Genomic DNA, 15,060 nt, shown 5'->3' on the forward strand with positions numbered 1-15,060 from the left:
GAGGACAAAAAAAAAAAAAAAAAAAAAAAAAGATGCCTGTTAGTACAGAATATGTATATGGGGGGGGGTGTGGTATGTTTTGTTTTGTCTTGCAGAGGTTTTTGTTCAGTTTGGGGGTTCGGGGGGGGCTCCCCTGCTGCTACGCAGCGGCCCCCGGGAAGGCTCAGCTACCGAGGGGAGGCGAGGGGCCAAGTGACCTAACTCCGAGGGCGAACCCCTGCGCACAGGACGGGCTGACACCGACACCTGGCAGGCCCCCCTCAGCCAGAGCAGGGCCGTGGCTCCGGCGGGACGCCCCTCCGGCCAGCCCCGGGGCACCCGAGGGGCAGGACCCGCGCCGGCTGGCGGGGGAAGCCGGCCTTTCCCGCCCCGCGGCAGTGCGCAGGCCCGCCCGGCGGTCGGTCGGCCATGTGGGTGTTCGGCTACGGCTCCCTCATCTGGAAGGTGGATTTCCCCTACGAGGAGAAGATGGTGGGGCGCATCCTGGGCTACAGCCGCCGCTTCTGGCAGGGCAGCACCGACCACCGCGGCGTGCCGGGCAAGGTGAGGCGGGACGGGGCGGCCCTCCCCGGGCCCGGCGGAGGAGGCGGGCGGGCCCCTCAGCGCGGCGGCGGGGCGGGCGGGCCTCTCCTCCCGCCGCGCCGACCTCCGTCCCCGCCGCCGAAGCGGAGCGGGGAGTCTTTTTGAGGACCTAAGACCTCAAAGGTTAGTTATTATAGACATTAATCTAACTAACTGAGGGAAGATACCTCAGCGTGGGTGTCAGGCTTTGAGGAGAAAGGCTGGTTAATAAGTAAAGGCCAGAAGCACTGATTTGAATAACTACCTTGCTGTTTTCAGCTTTTTTACTTTCAAATGAAAGCTCACGGAGGAGGAAATATTTACTGTTTGGAAAAGGGGGGGGGGGGGGGGGGGGGAGGCCACCCAGAAAAAGAAACTAAACTTCCAGAAGCGAGCATTCCCAATTTCACGCGAACATATGTATTTTTAAGCCGCGGGAGTGAGAGTAATGAGTCTTGCTCTGCTTTAGAGCCTGTACCACCCTCCCCATAGGAGGGCTAGCGCCCTTATTTAGTTATAAATAACTCCACCAATGTTAAAGAAACAATAGGTTACAGAAGCACCCCGGCAAGGTAGAGAAATGACTTTGATGTGGCAGGGCTGTTATTTGCGGCTGCAGGTGCTGCGCACGATTTAGTCATCAGAAACGCAAACTCATCATAAATGTATAGAAACTGATGCTTGCATACAGCGCTCTCACAATTTACCTACTCCGAGTGCTGGTTTTGTACCATCAAAGTACGTTTTCCTGGTGCTCCCTAAAGCAGTCGTCTAACCTGGAAACTCCACTCCAAAACGATTATGGCTTTAAAAGAGCTCCTCCGGAAAAGGCATAAGGATTCTTTTTAAAAATAAAACGCAGCGTGCTACACGTAGCATGGAAGAAATTTTCACCTAGTTCTAAATTGCACTAGTTAGAACCTCCAACACCATAAAATAACTTGCACGGTACTTAAAGATAATACAACGCCCCCCCTCAAATTTACCTTTCTGCAAGGCAAATCCCCATGCTCCAGGTACTAGCACAAGTTGGGCAGCTGGAATTTAAAAAAAAAAAGAAAAGAAAATTGCAAAGAAACAAATTCTGTGCAAGCGGACTCGGGCTCGGCAGGCATGTTTTCCAGGTTGGAGCAGTGCTGTGCAAATGCAGCTGTCCTGGTTCTGAACTCGAGCCCCAAAACGCTTTGCCATGTTGCTTTTAAGATCGAGTGAAAAGCCTCGCTTTGTCAGCCGGCTTACGTACACACGGTTCCCGTCTCCAAGCCTGCCCCGCTCTCAGCCACGGCCTCACTGGGCTGGAGAGGTGCAGCATGCCCCGCGGCTGGCTCCGTTAGCTCTGCTGAACGCTAATTTCTCATCCACCAGTCAGCCCTTTCCGAAGATTATGTTTGTATGAGCATTGGGAAAGTTCTGTCCTTCTCTTGAATTTGGGTAAATTGAAAAGCACGTGCAAAAGTTGTTAGGGTGGGGCATAAAAGAGTGTGATCCCATCAGCCTCCCCTACTTAGGGAACCAGGCTTTAAAAAAAAAAAATAAAAAAAATAAAAAAAAAAGATTAGTCAAGAGGGAAAGTCTTACTCTTGGGGCTTCAGCACCTGCACCAGCCAGTTTTTCCTTCCTTTTTGCAAGTATCCTTGGTGGCCTCGTTGCATTATCTTCTGCTGGGCTAGCTGAAATTCAGGGGGATACTCAGAGCGACTGCGCAGATTTTGCAAATCTTGCAAAATGGCCCCGCCAGGTTACTACCCACTAGCATATACTTGGTTCCAAGAAGCTGAGACGTTTGTATTTCTGCCCCAGTCAAGATCATACCCAGAACCATCATCTCCAGGCATACAGAGCCTTCAAACAACAACAACAAAAAACCGCCCACGCGTTGCTCTATTTCTATTTAGATGCTTATTTGGACAGACTGAGGGCACAGGTCATTATTTATGTAAACTAGTTAATGCATTTTATTTTACGTTGTATATAAAACACTTGGCATTAACAAAATACATTTTATCTCAGCATCAACAAGTTAATGCTGTTTTGTGTTCCTGCAGTCCATGAGCTGTTACTCCTACTTGCAAGGCAAAAAGGCTTCCTCAGCGTATGCTGAGAAAACACACGGCTGGGACCTCCCATTTTACCAGGCCAAACGCGCTCTGCTATAAAACCTTTACGATCCCTGACATCAGAGAGGAATTACATCTCTTGTGGGTGAGCTACAAGTGAAACTGGTCCTTCAGTACGAACACATTTTGAAGAACAGCAATAAAACAGTAGCCAACAAGTTAAAAACACCTCTCCTGAAAACCCTCGTCGCTCCAACATTCCACGGTCAGCGCAGCAAAAACATACGGAGCACTTTTACGTACAGTGGCTGGAAGCTTTTAGTACAAAACTCGGTTGACCTTGTCATCGTACTTTGAACTGCTCAACTCATACTGCAATAAGACAGTTAACTAGTTATAAAGTGCTGTTTAATCACGGGGCCATATTTTATACTTTACAGGATGTTAAATCGGAAAAAGGTTTGTTAGAACAGATTAAGAATGCAAAAAAAGGAATAACCATTTCTTGAAAAGAAAATATACAGCACCTTATACTTCAGCTGTATTTTAAAATGAGATTTTCAGAGGATTATTCCAAATAGTACATTAAGGCAGCTTGAATTTTACCAGGCAATAACAGTGTTCCCTGCAAAAAGGCTTAGAAAGACCTGAATAAGTAACAAAAATGTTTTCATAAATGGCAAATTCAAATTTCTTAGTGCAAGCTTCAGAAAAAATGGCATCAGGAATGCAAACCTGCATGATTCACATAAACCTGCTCAAACATTAAAGTCCGGGGTTTGGTTTTGCACGGAAGCGTAAACGCATTCAAGGGTTGAAGCCATTATTTTTGGTTTGAACCAAAGCCATTATTTTTTGGTTTGAACCAAACTCTGCTGCTGCCAGAACAGTGAAGTTTGCGTTCCTCTCCTTAGGATCCTCCTCCCTCCCAGCTTCAGACCGCTTGCTTTAGCCGCTCACCTGCATCTGGCACTGGCGCTCACCTGACTGCATGGCACACCGACATTTGGGGGATCTCAGTTCTGGCTCTGCCAGAGACTTGTTCCTAGCCCTCCAATGTGCTTAGGGGAAAAAAAAAAAAAAACAAACACAAAACCAAAACAATGCAGGGAAACTTGATGACACGATTAATCTAGCTGCAGCTGTCTGCTGCCACTGTCCAAACAGTGTCCGAACAGAAAACCGAGTTTCTGCATGCGTAGAATTTACTGGGTCAGCTTCAAGTTAAATCATTTTAAGGTAATGGAGGGCTTTTAGTTTGTTAAAGGTGAAATGGAGAAAAAAGGAGGTTGGACTAGAGGATCTCCAGGCGTGCCTTCCCACATTCGTGATCCCCTGATTCACCCCGGAGGTTTCTTCCCGTTGGATGGCTGCCAGCGAGGGGACTCCAGGGAGAGGATGGATAGATAGGCTCCTGGTATGCCATAGTGAGCCACAGAAGTCAAAAAGGCTATGCTTTGTTTAAATAAACTTGTGCTTTGAAGGAAACCATTTTAAATTATTACATTCCGACTTATTAGCAAACTTACACCTCCCATTCTGAAAAAATTTAAGAAGTAATCAAGCTAAAATTATTTCCTATTTCCTTTTAGTCCATCTTAATTTCATATCCAGATGCAAAAATTGATTGATTCCTCTATCAGTAAATATTTAGTAATTTCAGTAGCTGAGTGGTTTATAGTACCACTAGAAACAATCTAACAGTGGAAGACCTTATTTTCCACATTCCTAATAGTGAATACCCCACTATTTCACAGCGCCCATCAGCTAGACCTCCGGACTGTCCCGAGGAGCTTATCTCCACGCAGACAGACAAAGCCCCCATGCCAGGGGAACGTCACAGACTCTGGCCCATGCTCCGCACCATGCTAATGCCATTTTCCTCTTTTTACTGAGCCCAGGATGGTCAAACCTAGAAGAATCTCCCATCACGTGCAGTCTAAGGCAGGAGTACGTTTGGGAGCTCTAGCGTACAGTACAGTTGAGGGCCTGAAGTGAAATACAACGCTAAGAGCTGAAGCAACATGTATTTAATTTTCCGCAATGGCTTCCCTTCCGATTCGGAGGGGTGATGGCCCTTAGCACTACAGATGCCTTAGAAAAGTCCTGCACGCTGCTGCGCCATCCAGCGGGACCCAGCGGAAGGCTGCCTTTGTCAGCCTGGCAGTAGCCCGCACAGAGCTGACACAAATCCCTCAAAGACATCTGATTAGGAGATCATTCGGGTTTGCCCTTGCCAGTACTTGGGCACGACAAAAATGGTTTTGGTTTATATTATATAGCCGGTCGTTTATAGATGTGTTATTTGCTTTACGTAGCCAGCAGAGGTAATACCGATGGTTTCTTGATGGTGTTTGTTTTAGACAAGGACTCTGCAAACCAATACAATAGATATCCTGCCCTTCCCTAGACAGATCGCTCTTTCATCACACAACCAATCTGAAGATTAACAACTCTTCAGTGCTTCACTTTCATTTAATATTTAGGCTTTAGACACAGGCATTCCTGGTAATAAAGAGAAAATTGTTTCCCACCACAGGATGTCTCTTTAATCCATAATTTACAAAATCTTAGTGACCAGTAATGAGTACGCAAGTCAGGGAAGTATCAGTGGCTATGGAAAAAACTGCCCAAAAGGAACACCTAAGTTGTCTTGATTAATCGTGGTAACAGACCTGTTTCCTCTAAGCACTCAAATAGTAATCATTTAGTATTAATTTAGTTTTGTTGCCTTATTTTATCAATCAGATCAGGAATAGATGGCTGATGCTGGGAGAGAACTGGCATAAAAATGAAAAATACCGCACACCTCAGAGCTTATAAACAAACAGCCCTTAAGATTATAAAAGATCTGGCACTGAATAAATAATATCTGCAGTTGATGGTATCTATACGGTGCTGCGCAAAAACTAGATTCGTATTTGGCTTGTTACCAAAGGAACGCGTGGCTTGCCAATGACTCGGCGTAGGAGAAAGCCCTACGCTGTTACCGCGTGAGAGGGACAAGCACAAGTACGGACTTACCAAACAGAAAAGCATGGGCACGTCGATGAAACTATTAGTGATGAGTCACAAAAACACTGAAATGTAGTAGCCCAAGACTGAAAGTTAGCTAAGGCTAAGTACATCAAGCTCAGATTATCTTTGTACCGCCCAAGAGAATGAATTTCTATCCTACACTAAAACTGAAGGAATGCTAGTACCTCTGCTTTCCCTTACCTCTCATCAAAGACACTTAATTTTAAAGTACAAATGTAGTTCTCCATAGGGTTTTATGTTTTAAAATTTTATTCTCCAGGTTATACAACAAATTCCAACAATTTTCTTTTCTGTATTTACAAAACTGGCTTCTTACTCTTCCTGCAAGAAGTAACTCATTGGAAAAATAAGCCATTACCAAGGTGTCCTCCGTCTGCCCAGCAAGGGAGAATGAGCTGGGAGGGGGAAAAGAAGGGGGAAAGTAATCTTTTGCACAATAAGTTTCTTTTTTTCGGTTTTGAATAACATGGTACTAACGTGGTGCTTACTAAAAATTACTAGCAGATTTCTTTGCTATATGTTTTCAAAAACATCTAATTAGCTAGGAGCTTTTAAACCTAGGAGTTGCCATGTGTCATAGTCTGTAATTAACATTTTCTAAAATCCAGTTAGCGCAAACCAAGCCAGAAGTGGTAATATCTTGTTACGTTATTTATCCATGCCTGCGTATCAAGTTTTTGAATACAAGTGACAAGGTTCACCTCACTGTCGCTCTGGAAACTAAAAAAAAAAAAAAAAAATAAAAAATCACACAGTACTGTGGAGAAGCAACATGACTGAGGAAGGTTTTACATTAATGAATTGTTGTCACCGTTTTAAACATAAATAGAATTGAGTCTGGACAGCACATAGAAAGCAAGGACATTCAAAACCTCCCTGTTTGTGACTGCTTTTAATTCAACTTCTATGTTGCAGACACTTTCCGCTCAGTATTTAAACTGTGATAAACAAAACGTTATCTAATACAGATCAAAAGCTATTCTCAGAAAGTATTTATACTGGATCTCAAAGAAATAGACCTTTTTGAGATTGTCCTGGCTTAGTTCTCTGACCCCTTCATTACTTTTCATTGCTTTTTTCTTGGTTTGGTTTGGTTTTGCTCATGATTTAGGGTAAAAGCCTTTAACTGAACTATGATTTTTTTTTTTTACATTTTAGCCTGGAAGAGTTGTGACCCTGGTTGAAGATCCTGAGGTATAGTACTCCTCTTCTGTCTCTGTAGTGTACAGAATGTGTACAGAATGTCCTGTTGCATTCCCAGCCTGCGTAGTAAGTCTCTATTAATTTTTGCTTCTCTACAAGCAAATAATTGAGTTATCTTTAGTGCAATGAAAAGTTCTCTCAAAGTTTCTTGGAGTTCTTACACCAGTGACTCGTGATTGTTTCAAATAAATCAATCAATCTAAACTAAGAAACTGGAAGTAGTTTGGGTCTGTTATGACCAAAGGTATATTTTAAAGTATTATCTGGAATAGTCACTTCAGCTATCCAGTTGTAAGATGCAGAATTTTACTTACAGCATATGTATAGTGCTGATAATATGCCAATAGCAGACCCCCAATGTTGAGTCAGAACTGCAATCTTGCCCTCCCAAAACAGAAACCAAAACAAACCAAGATTACATTGCAGTGATGAAAAAGGAGATACTCCTGCTTTATTTTTTGCTACACAGATAAAATGCTTAAGGAACTAAATGCCACAACTGTGCTTTTGGTTTCTATGCAATATTGTGAAATTAGCTCCTGTTTAGAGAAAACGGCCATTGGCCCGAGTCTACCATTCTTGCTTATCTTTCGCCCTTTTCCCCAAGTCTCACTCAGCGCAATGGCCGCGTTTGCAAGGGGAGCGCCTGGGCTGGGGAGGGAAGGGAGACGAAACAAGGCCTGGGCTTACAGTCATGTAAGCTGCAGGAAAATCAACTTTTCTGCTTATAAAAGTACTTAGACTTACATTTTACCCATGGGCAATCCTGTTTGATAGTAAAGAAGCTATCTTACAACTACCGGCAAATTTTTTTAGGGATCTTGGCCACCAGAGAGCTCTCGGTTGGACTGCTGACCAGCTAGGACCAAAGGACTGAACTAGGCTGGGGAAGCCTGGGGCGGTGATTGCAGGATACACCTTGGATGCGATCGCTTTCCCACTCCCTGCTGCTCCCCTGGGCCCCCACAGCCAGCAGCGTGCTCCATTCTGGCACCTTGCTGGGGATGGCTGCGGTGGTCCCGTCCCTCCAGCTTCACACCGCTCCAGGAGAGGGAATCCCTGCAGGCGCTAATGCCTCCAGAGGGGCGGGAAGGAAGAAAGGATGGCATGGAAGCAGAGGGAGAGCAAGGCCGTGCAACACAAGGCCGTAAGACACGGAGGATGGGTATTTTGGTAGTAGTTAGTTTTTATTTACAGTTGCTAATCTATGCGATTATGATATTGCTGTCTTACCAATCTGTTTCCCTGAGAGCAGCCACAAAGAGAGGTAAGGTTAGCAGTAATCAAAAACTTAAACTATTTTTTTGCAGTTAGCAGACCCAGCAAAACGCAATGCACTGTCTCTCATTGTGATTTTCTGTACCTTTCTAGTAAGGGTTTTTCACATTACTGTACTGCTGGGTACCATTATGTTACACAGACGCCTACATAGACAAAGAATGCTTATGTTTGTTGTCACTCACTTTGTATTGTTAAGCAAACTTACACGTTTCTATAGAAGCTTTTTTCCCCTTAGCAAACCAGTTTTGTTTGGTTGGGGTTTTTTCCCTTTTCTCCAGAATCTGGTGTGGCCAGATAATCGCACTTTACACATCAACGTCTAATGGTGTGACAAGTCATTTGCTTTCACTTCAGTTACTCATGCTGCAGTTTAAAAAGGTAACGGTATTTTGAAGATACCTTAGCAGACTACAGCAATTATTCCCTTGCACGCAGACACCAAACGCTGTGGTGACAGCAGCAGCGGGACTTCTACTGGCAATGCCAGCTCTCAGCTCTGTACTAGCCTGCGTGTCCTTTTTCGCTAGCGATACACATAGTGCAGCTTGGAAACATCTAGTTTAGAGAGTGATTTTAACTTGCTCTATCTGAATTTCCTTGCCAGTTAAGAGAACATCATACTCTCTGTCAGATTTCTGGATTATAATTTTCCATCAACCTCTATACTGAAAAGTAAATGAATTAACTAGCAGTTACACTTAACATATCTGCTTTAAATCCCTATTTCTGCCACACCCATATATATTTTTCTATCAACACCAAAGTAGGTCTGAATGGCAGATTTAACTCAAAAAAGTAACGTGCACAGAAGAGGCTGTTTTTCAAACCAACACATTTCCTGCAGACAGCTGGAGTGAACCCGCATCCCGGATGGCTGAGGGAAAGCAAGGAACCCATTTTTGTACTCGTTAGTGCTGTTCCTGGCCATAGCACATCAAATGCTCTCACCATCTACAAAGGATGCAATAGAAAACGACTCCTGATTTTTTTAATAAAATGCCTTTGACCAGCATATAGTCTGACTGCAAAATTCAACGCTCATGAATTACCACCACCACCCCAGCATCGTCTGATACCATGTCTAAATACTAAGATCCAGTTTTAGGGGGGGAAAAAACCCAAAACGTTAATTGTTTTGTCATCATTACTGTAGCACTGATAGATACACCCACTTAGCTGCAGGAAGAACTGACATTTGATGTTGCCAGCAGGCAAAACAGACTACCATTTATTTTAAAACAGCACTCATAAGAAACAATATGTAGCCCTTAGTGGATAATTTTTCTTCTCTGATTCAGTTTCAGCGCGGTAACGTCACTACGCTCATCCCTCCAAGTACATGTAACAGATGTGACACCCAGGTCCTTAGAAATGAAACTGCAGCTAAACAGAGGAAGGACCGGATCAAAATTACTTTGAATTCGGCACTATTTAAAACTTTAATTTTCAGATACAAATTTTGTGAGGTCAGGAAGATACTTTGTATCCTTTCTGCCAGGTCCTTAGTCACCCATGCCAAGGCTATTTACTATTTCAAACTTAATTGCAACAAGAAACTGTTTTGTAAGAAAGGCCTCGGCATTAGCAAGAAAGTGGATGATCAATCTGCAAAATTACCATTTTTAACTGAAGATTTCCTGAAGAAAACAACCCTTTTCATTTGGGACTCCTTCTACAAACAGTGTGAGAAATAGCTATAAAAAAACTGGAAATGGAAGGAATTTTTTTTAAGAGAGTTTTGCCTAAATTTGTGAGTATCTTTATGAACACTGCTTGGATTTTCTTTTCTTACGTCCTTCAACAGGGGTGCGTATGGGGTGTTGCTTACAGATTGCCAGCTGGACAAGAATGTGAAGTAAAGGCGTACCTGGACTTCAGAGAGAAAGGAGGCTACAGGACTACAACGGTCATTTTCTACCCAAAAGACTCGTCAGCAGAACCGTTTGATGTATTGTTATACATTGGAACTTCCGACAACCCGAACTACCTTGGTCCAGCACCTCTAGAAGAAATTGCTGAACAGATTTTTAACGCAGTTGGTCCTAGCGGAAGAAACACAGAATACCTGTTTGAACTCGCTGATTCCATCAGAAATCTCGTACCAGAAGATGCAGACGAGCATCTCTTCTCCTTAGAGAAATTAGTAAAGGAACTCTTGGAAAAGCGTCAAAACCTGAACTGTCTGAAAAATAACTAATTAATTTTAATGACCTTGCTTCATCTTCAGAGGAATGGTTTTGTTGCACAATGGGCATATGACTTGGAGGCATGTTTCTCTGTACTACGCTATCTTATTTATTTTAATATTGCATTCAAAATAGTAGTTGGTCATTAAAACATACTGCTACAAAAATCATTCTTTCAGGAGTCTATAGAAAGGGGAGCAGGGGAACTGTTTTAGGTTTCAATTTGGTATATTGGGTTTTTATCCAAAGATGACATCTTTATGAATATCTCAAGAGAACCACTTAAGCTTCTCTTTGTTTGAAGATTTTTTTTTATTATTATTATTATTTCAGGTTTAAAATAAATCTTCAGAATATTTTTAAGATCAAAAGCTGCATTCAGATACAACTCCCATTGATTTAAGTAGTAGTTCTTTCCGATTCAAGACCACAGGCACAGAGCTCAGTGCAGCTGAAGAGAGATAAACGTTAAGTAGTAGTTGTAAATTGCATAGGAAATGCATAGTAGAACGTTTAAATCATCAACGTTCAACTTCACTGAAATTAAGTGATTCCAGTGAATGAGTCGTCTTACCCTTTATAGATCAGTTTGTCCTTAAACGCCGAGGAGAAACCATTTCATTGCCAAGGAAATGATTCTTTCCCTTGGCTCCTTATGTCAAGCCCCTGAAAACCAAAGCACAGGGTACTCTGACACAAGCAAGCCATAATGTATCAGTGCCTCATTTTATTTTTTAAGATTAATATAAAGAATAGAGCCAAAATGTTAAAACTAACGAAGAGTATGACTTGAAGTCACAATGCAGCAAGAATGTTCAGAAACTCTCATCTTTGTTATTTGCCTTTAGATGCTGTTGTAACCCTATCTCTTAAAAAAAAATTAAAAAATCGCCAATCTCCGAGGATAGATTTTAAGCCAGTAATTTTCAACCACTGTTTCAGGGATTTGCTGACAAAAGATAATTAAGAAAGGAACTCTCTTCTCAGTAACCTTACGTGTTGTGTGGACATCCACACAAAGAGGGCTGGAAAGCCACCAGTTTAGGCTAGTAGGCTTACTTTATGCAAAACATAAGCAAATGGAGTTCCCGTCCCAACAAGGACTTTTCTTCCTTCTCAAAAATTTAAGTTATTTTTGTTAACTTTTAACAAAGTATATTTTTGTATGTTAATATAGGAAAGGTCCTATTTCAACTACCACATGACGTCACATTTTCTCATACAGAGAATGCATAAGTGTTTCGTAGTAGCTTGGAAGCCTGTATTTTGCATCAGTAATTGCAAAACTTATATGTTTCCACTATACAGGTTGTCCCTTTGTCTTCTTCACATTTTCCTAGTTTATATTTGTAATGGCTTGAAAATATCAGGGTTATCAAACTAACAAGCTGCTATTATTTTACTTGGCCACCTACAAAAGCCAACAAGAACACAAGTGAATGTTAATAGGAAACAGTTGAGAAAGGCAGCTAGATGAGCAGAAAATAGGAAATTAAAATTCAAACCTTAATTCAAGATAATCAGACCACTTAAAGTATTTAACCAAGAAAGCTGTGGTTTTTACACACCAGATTATAATTTTACTGTGCCTCTGGCATCTCTCAAGCATTGATTCATTGAGGGGAAAAAAAAAAAAAAGTCTATCAGTTTTTAGAAGCTACGGTTTACTATTAATAGTTCAATGCCACTATTTTAAGAGTACACGATGGGCTATCACTTGATGGACTGCTCTGAACTGCCGAAGCAAATCCTCTGATCATATTAGCAAAATAATCGTATGTATTGAGGCCTCATTTTTCCATTAGTACACGAGTTACTTGCAGACTGATGGACTGTCCTCCAAAGGTCTTGATTCTCCTCCACTGCACTGTGCAGTTTAAGACTGACATAACTGAGCAGAAAAGCAACCCCAACTAATTCAGCTGCACAGCGGGAGAGGAGTATGATCTGAGCTTCCAGGCGTCTGTACGCAGTGACAGTCATCAAGATGCCCAAAGCTGGAGCTGAGTGACTTCCCACACCGAAGATGGACAGTGATAACCGTGACCCAAATCAGCCTCCATGAACATGCTCCATTACGCATGCGTTTATTCACCGTGACTTAAGGAGTAACTCTTACGGGATACTTAACTGTTACTAAAAGTGTTATGTATGATTTATTTCAAGAATATTTAAGTGTTGAAAAGAACAGTACCCTCCAAAAAACCCAACCAACAACAGCACTTCCTTTCTTGTGCTTACTTCAGATTTAAGCAAGCTGTAGTAAAGTTAAAAGATGTACAATGGCACGTCACTCCCCAAAGACTTACCCGTGTCCCTTAAAACAGGGCAGGGCATGCTTACACTCACTAATGATCCAAAAACATCCGTGATGATTCCCTCTTTAAAACTCTAATTATTTAAGCACTGTGTTGGGGCATTGTGATTATGTATGGCTCTGTATCTTGTATCTTTAATTATACTCAGGACATCGTTGGTTCATTTCTTTCCAGATTCATAAAACTTGCAATAATATCTGTAATGATACATTCCAGTTTGTGCATACAACTTCAGTGCAATAAAAACGCACCACATTTACTAATGGTGTTGGAGAAAGAAATTCCCAGAAATGTTACGTTTATTTAAAGTGTATCCATATTAGGATGGACATCAATGTGTGTCTTAATTGCATCTCGTTATAAAACGCTGTTAGATCTAATGATGAAAACCAATATACAAGAGCTAGCTACTATTATGCAGTCTTAAACTGTGTCGAGATGAGGAATTAATTAAAACACTGGAAATATACATTTGTTCTTGCCGTACGGGATTTGAGCCACGACTCTTCCTACAGCTTCAGTCACTAACAAAAGCCCAGTATGCTTTCAGATCTGTTACTCATCACAAAAAAAATAGCATACTTTTTATATGCCGTATATGCTTAATTTTTTTTTTTTCTGCTGGTTAGAACGAAATCTGAATTTGTGACAAATTATAGAGATTTTAGATACGGTTCCGTTATACCACCACACACACGAAGCTACCTCTGAAGCTGGTTCCAAACAGTGTTTGAGGAAACAATAGTCCTATCCATGTTGTCAGATTTTACTCCCTGGGATCCGCAGACTCCAGTCTGACAAGCTAGACAAAATTAAGTAAAAAGTTGCATATTCAGCATGGACCTCTGTCCTTCCATGCACGAAGGAAGCAGTACGTAGTAGTATGCAGCGATGGCCTTCCCTGGTGTGACTACATAGTAAAGTTTCTAAGGCCATTTGTAGGAAAAGGAACTTGCCCAGCAGTTGGTCAAGAGACACCCTCCCTGTGATGCTGAAAGGGATTACCATTGAGCAGGACATAAGCTGATACATCTGTAAATTATTTTGGAATCTCCCAAATAAAAGTCCTATATTAATTTAAGTTACAGGGAAAAAAAAAAAGTAAAGTTTGTGCAAAGACTGCAATAAGACAGTTTAATTTGATTGTGCTATAATGTGAATTAAAATAAAAAAACAGATACTGAAAAGTAGCTTATGTACTATCTGATATTCCTTAGTATGAGCAATTAACCATTTGATAGCAAGTCATTACATATGCAATCATCTTCTGTGAATATATGAATCTATAACCTGAATATGCAACATTTTACCTCATTTTGTCTAGCTTTTTATAATAAGCACACTTCACACCTATTTTGACTGCCACTTTCAAAATTAATGTGTCATCTGACTTAATCATAAAGCTTCTGTAAACAGATTTGCATTTCTTAACGCAAGAAAACTCACAGACAAAGGAAATGAAAACATTCTGTAATTACCAGATTCTTTGTAGCATCCCCAGTAATGATTTCTGTCTTTCCTTCTTCAACCATTTATCTGCTCCCTATTTCCCATAGATGAGCAAACAACAAAGATCAGATAGGACTGGCCTAACCCGTTCTAAATTGGAAACTGTGCTGGACCATTCAGGTATACCTCACACAGAGAGCCCTTAGAGCTCTTTTTTTCTACACATACACCTCGATTTCCTTTTATCCATTAGTTACATTTAACAGCTTTGTGCATAAACCAGTTACAGAAGTCTGGAGGGTCACAGAGCATTTCGAAACAAAACAAAGCTAACTCCCATGCCCTCGCTACACAAAAAGAAGAATTGTTAATGATTTCCTTGCTTTTGTATCACTACATCTTTATCCCCACTTTCATGCTTTCACATGTCCTTTTTCACAAGGGTACATAGAGACCAGACCTTCTAGACTAGGCTGCTTTCTAGAAACTAAAATTTGATGAAAATCCTTCACAAAGATAAAAAAAAAACTTCACAAAGATAAAAAAAAAAAACCTTCACAAAGATAAAAAAAAAAAAACTTCACAAAGATAAAAAAAAAAAACCTTCACAAAGATAAAAAAAAAAAAACCTTCACAAAGATAAAAAAAAAACACCTTCACAAAGATAAAAAAAAACCTTCACAAAGATAAAAAAAAAACCTTCACAAAGATAAAAAAAAAACACCTTCACAAAGATAAAAAAAAAAAACACCTTCACAAAGATAAAAAAAAAAACACCTTCACAAAGATAAAAAAAAAAACACCTTCACAAAGATAAAAAAAAAAACACCTTCACAAAGATAAAAAAAAAACACCTTCACAAAGATAAAAAAAAAAACACCTTCACAAAGATAAAAAAAAAAACACCTTCACAAAGATAAAAAAAAAACACCTTCACAAAGATAAAAAAAAAACACCTTCACAAAG

General features: G+C 41.0%; 2 protein-coding genes across 8 annotated transcripts in view; one reads left to right on the top strand and one right to left on the bottom strand.

Annotated features, from left to right (window-relative positions):
• ASB3 (ankyrin repeat and SOCS box containing 3) overlaps positions 1-15,060 on the bottom strand; it is a 30,995-nt gene that overhangs the window by 13,523 nt on the left and 2,412 nt on the right. The window contains exon 1 of one of the 7 annotated variants that reach the window (XM_087773758.1): positions 1,548-1,595. The exons of 3 other annotated variants lie outside the window; for them this stretch is intronic. The gene's annotated coding sequence lies outside the window, so the exon portion shown is untranslated. Of the gene's footprint in view, positions 1-171; positions 303-1,547; positions 1,596-15,060 lie in introns of those variants that run through there. 3 more of the 7 variants (XM_087773756.1, XM_087773760.1, XM_087773759.1) reach the window with 3 other exon arrangements.
• On the top strand, positions 280-12,886 carry CHAC2 (ChaC glutathione specific gamma-glutamylcyclotransferase 2). The gene is given in 4 exon segments (XM_087773765.1): positions 280-543; positions 6,816-6,851; positions 9,946-10,279; positions 10,282-12,886. Coding segments are annotated over 4 exon segments (558 nt in total). The 5' UTR covers positions 280-408; the 3' UTR covers positions 10,335-12,886.

This window comes from Nipponia nippon, unplaced genomic scaffold (genome assembly GCF_047370975.1).
Source record: "Nipponia nippon isolate SJK-2023a ecotype South Korea unplaced genomic scaffold, ASM4737097v1 scaffold_4, whole genome shotgun sequence".
In the NCBI taxonomy this organism is placed as follows: Eukaryota; Metazoa; Chordata; class Aves; order Pelecaniformes; family Threskiornithidae; genus Nipponia; species Nipponia nippon.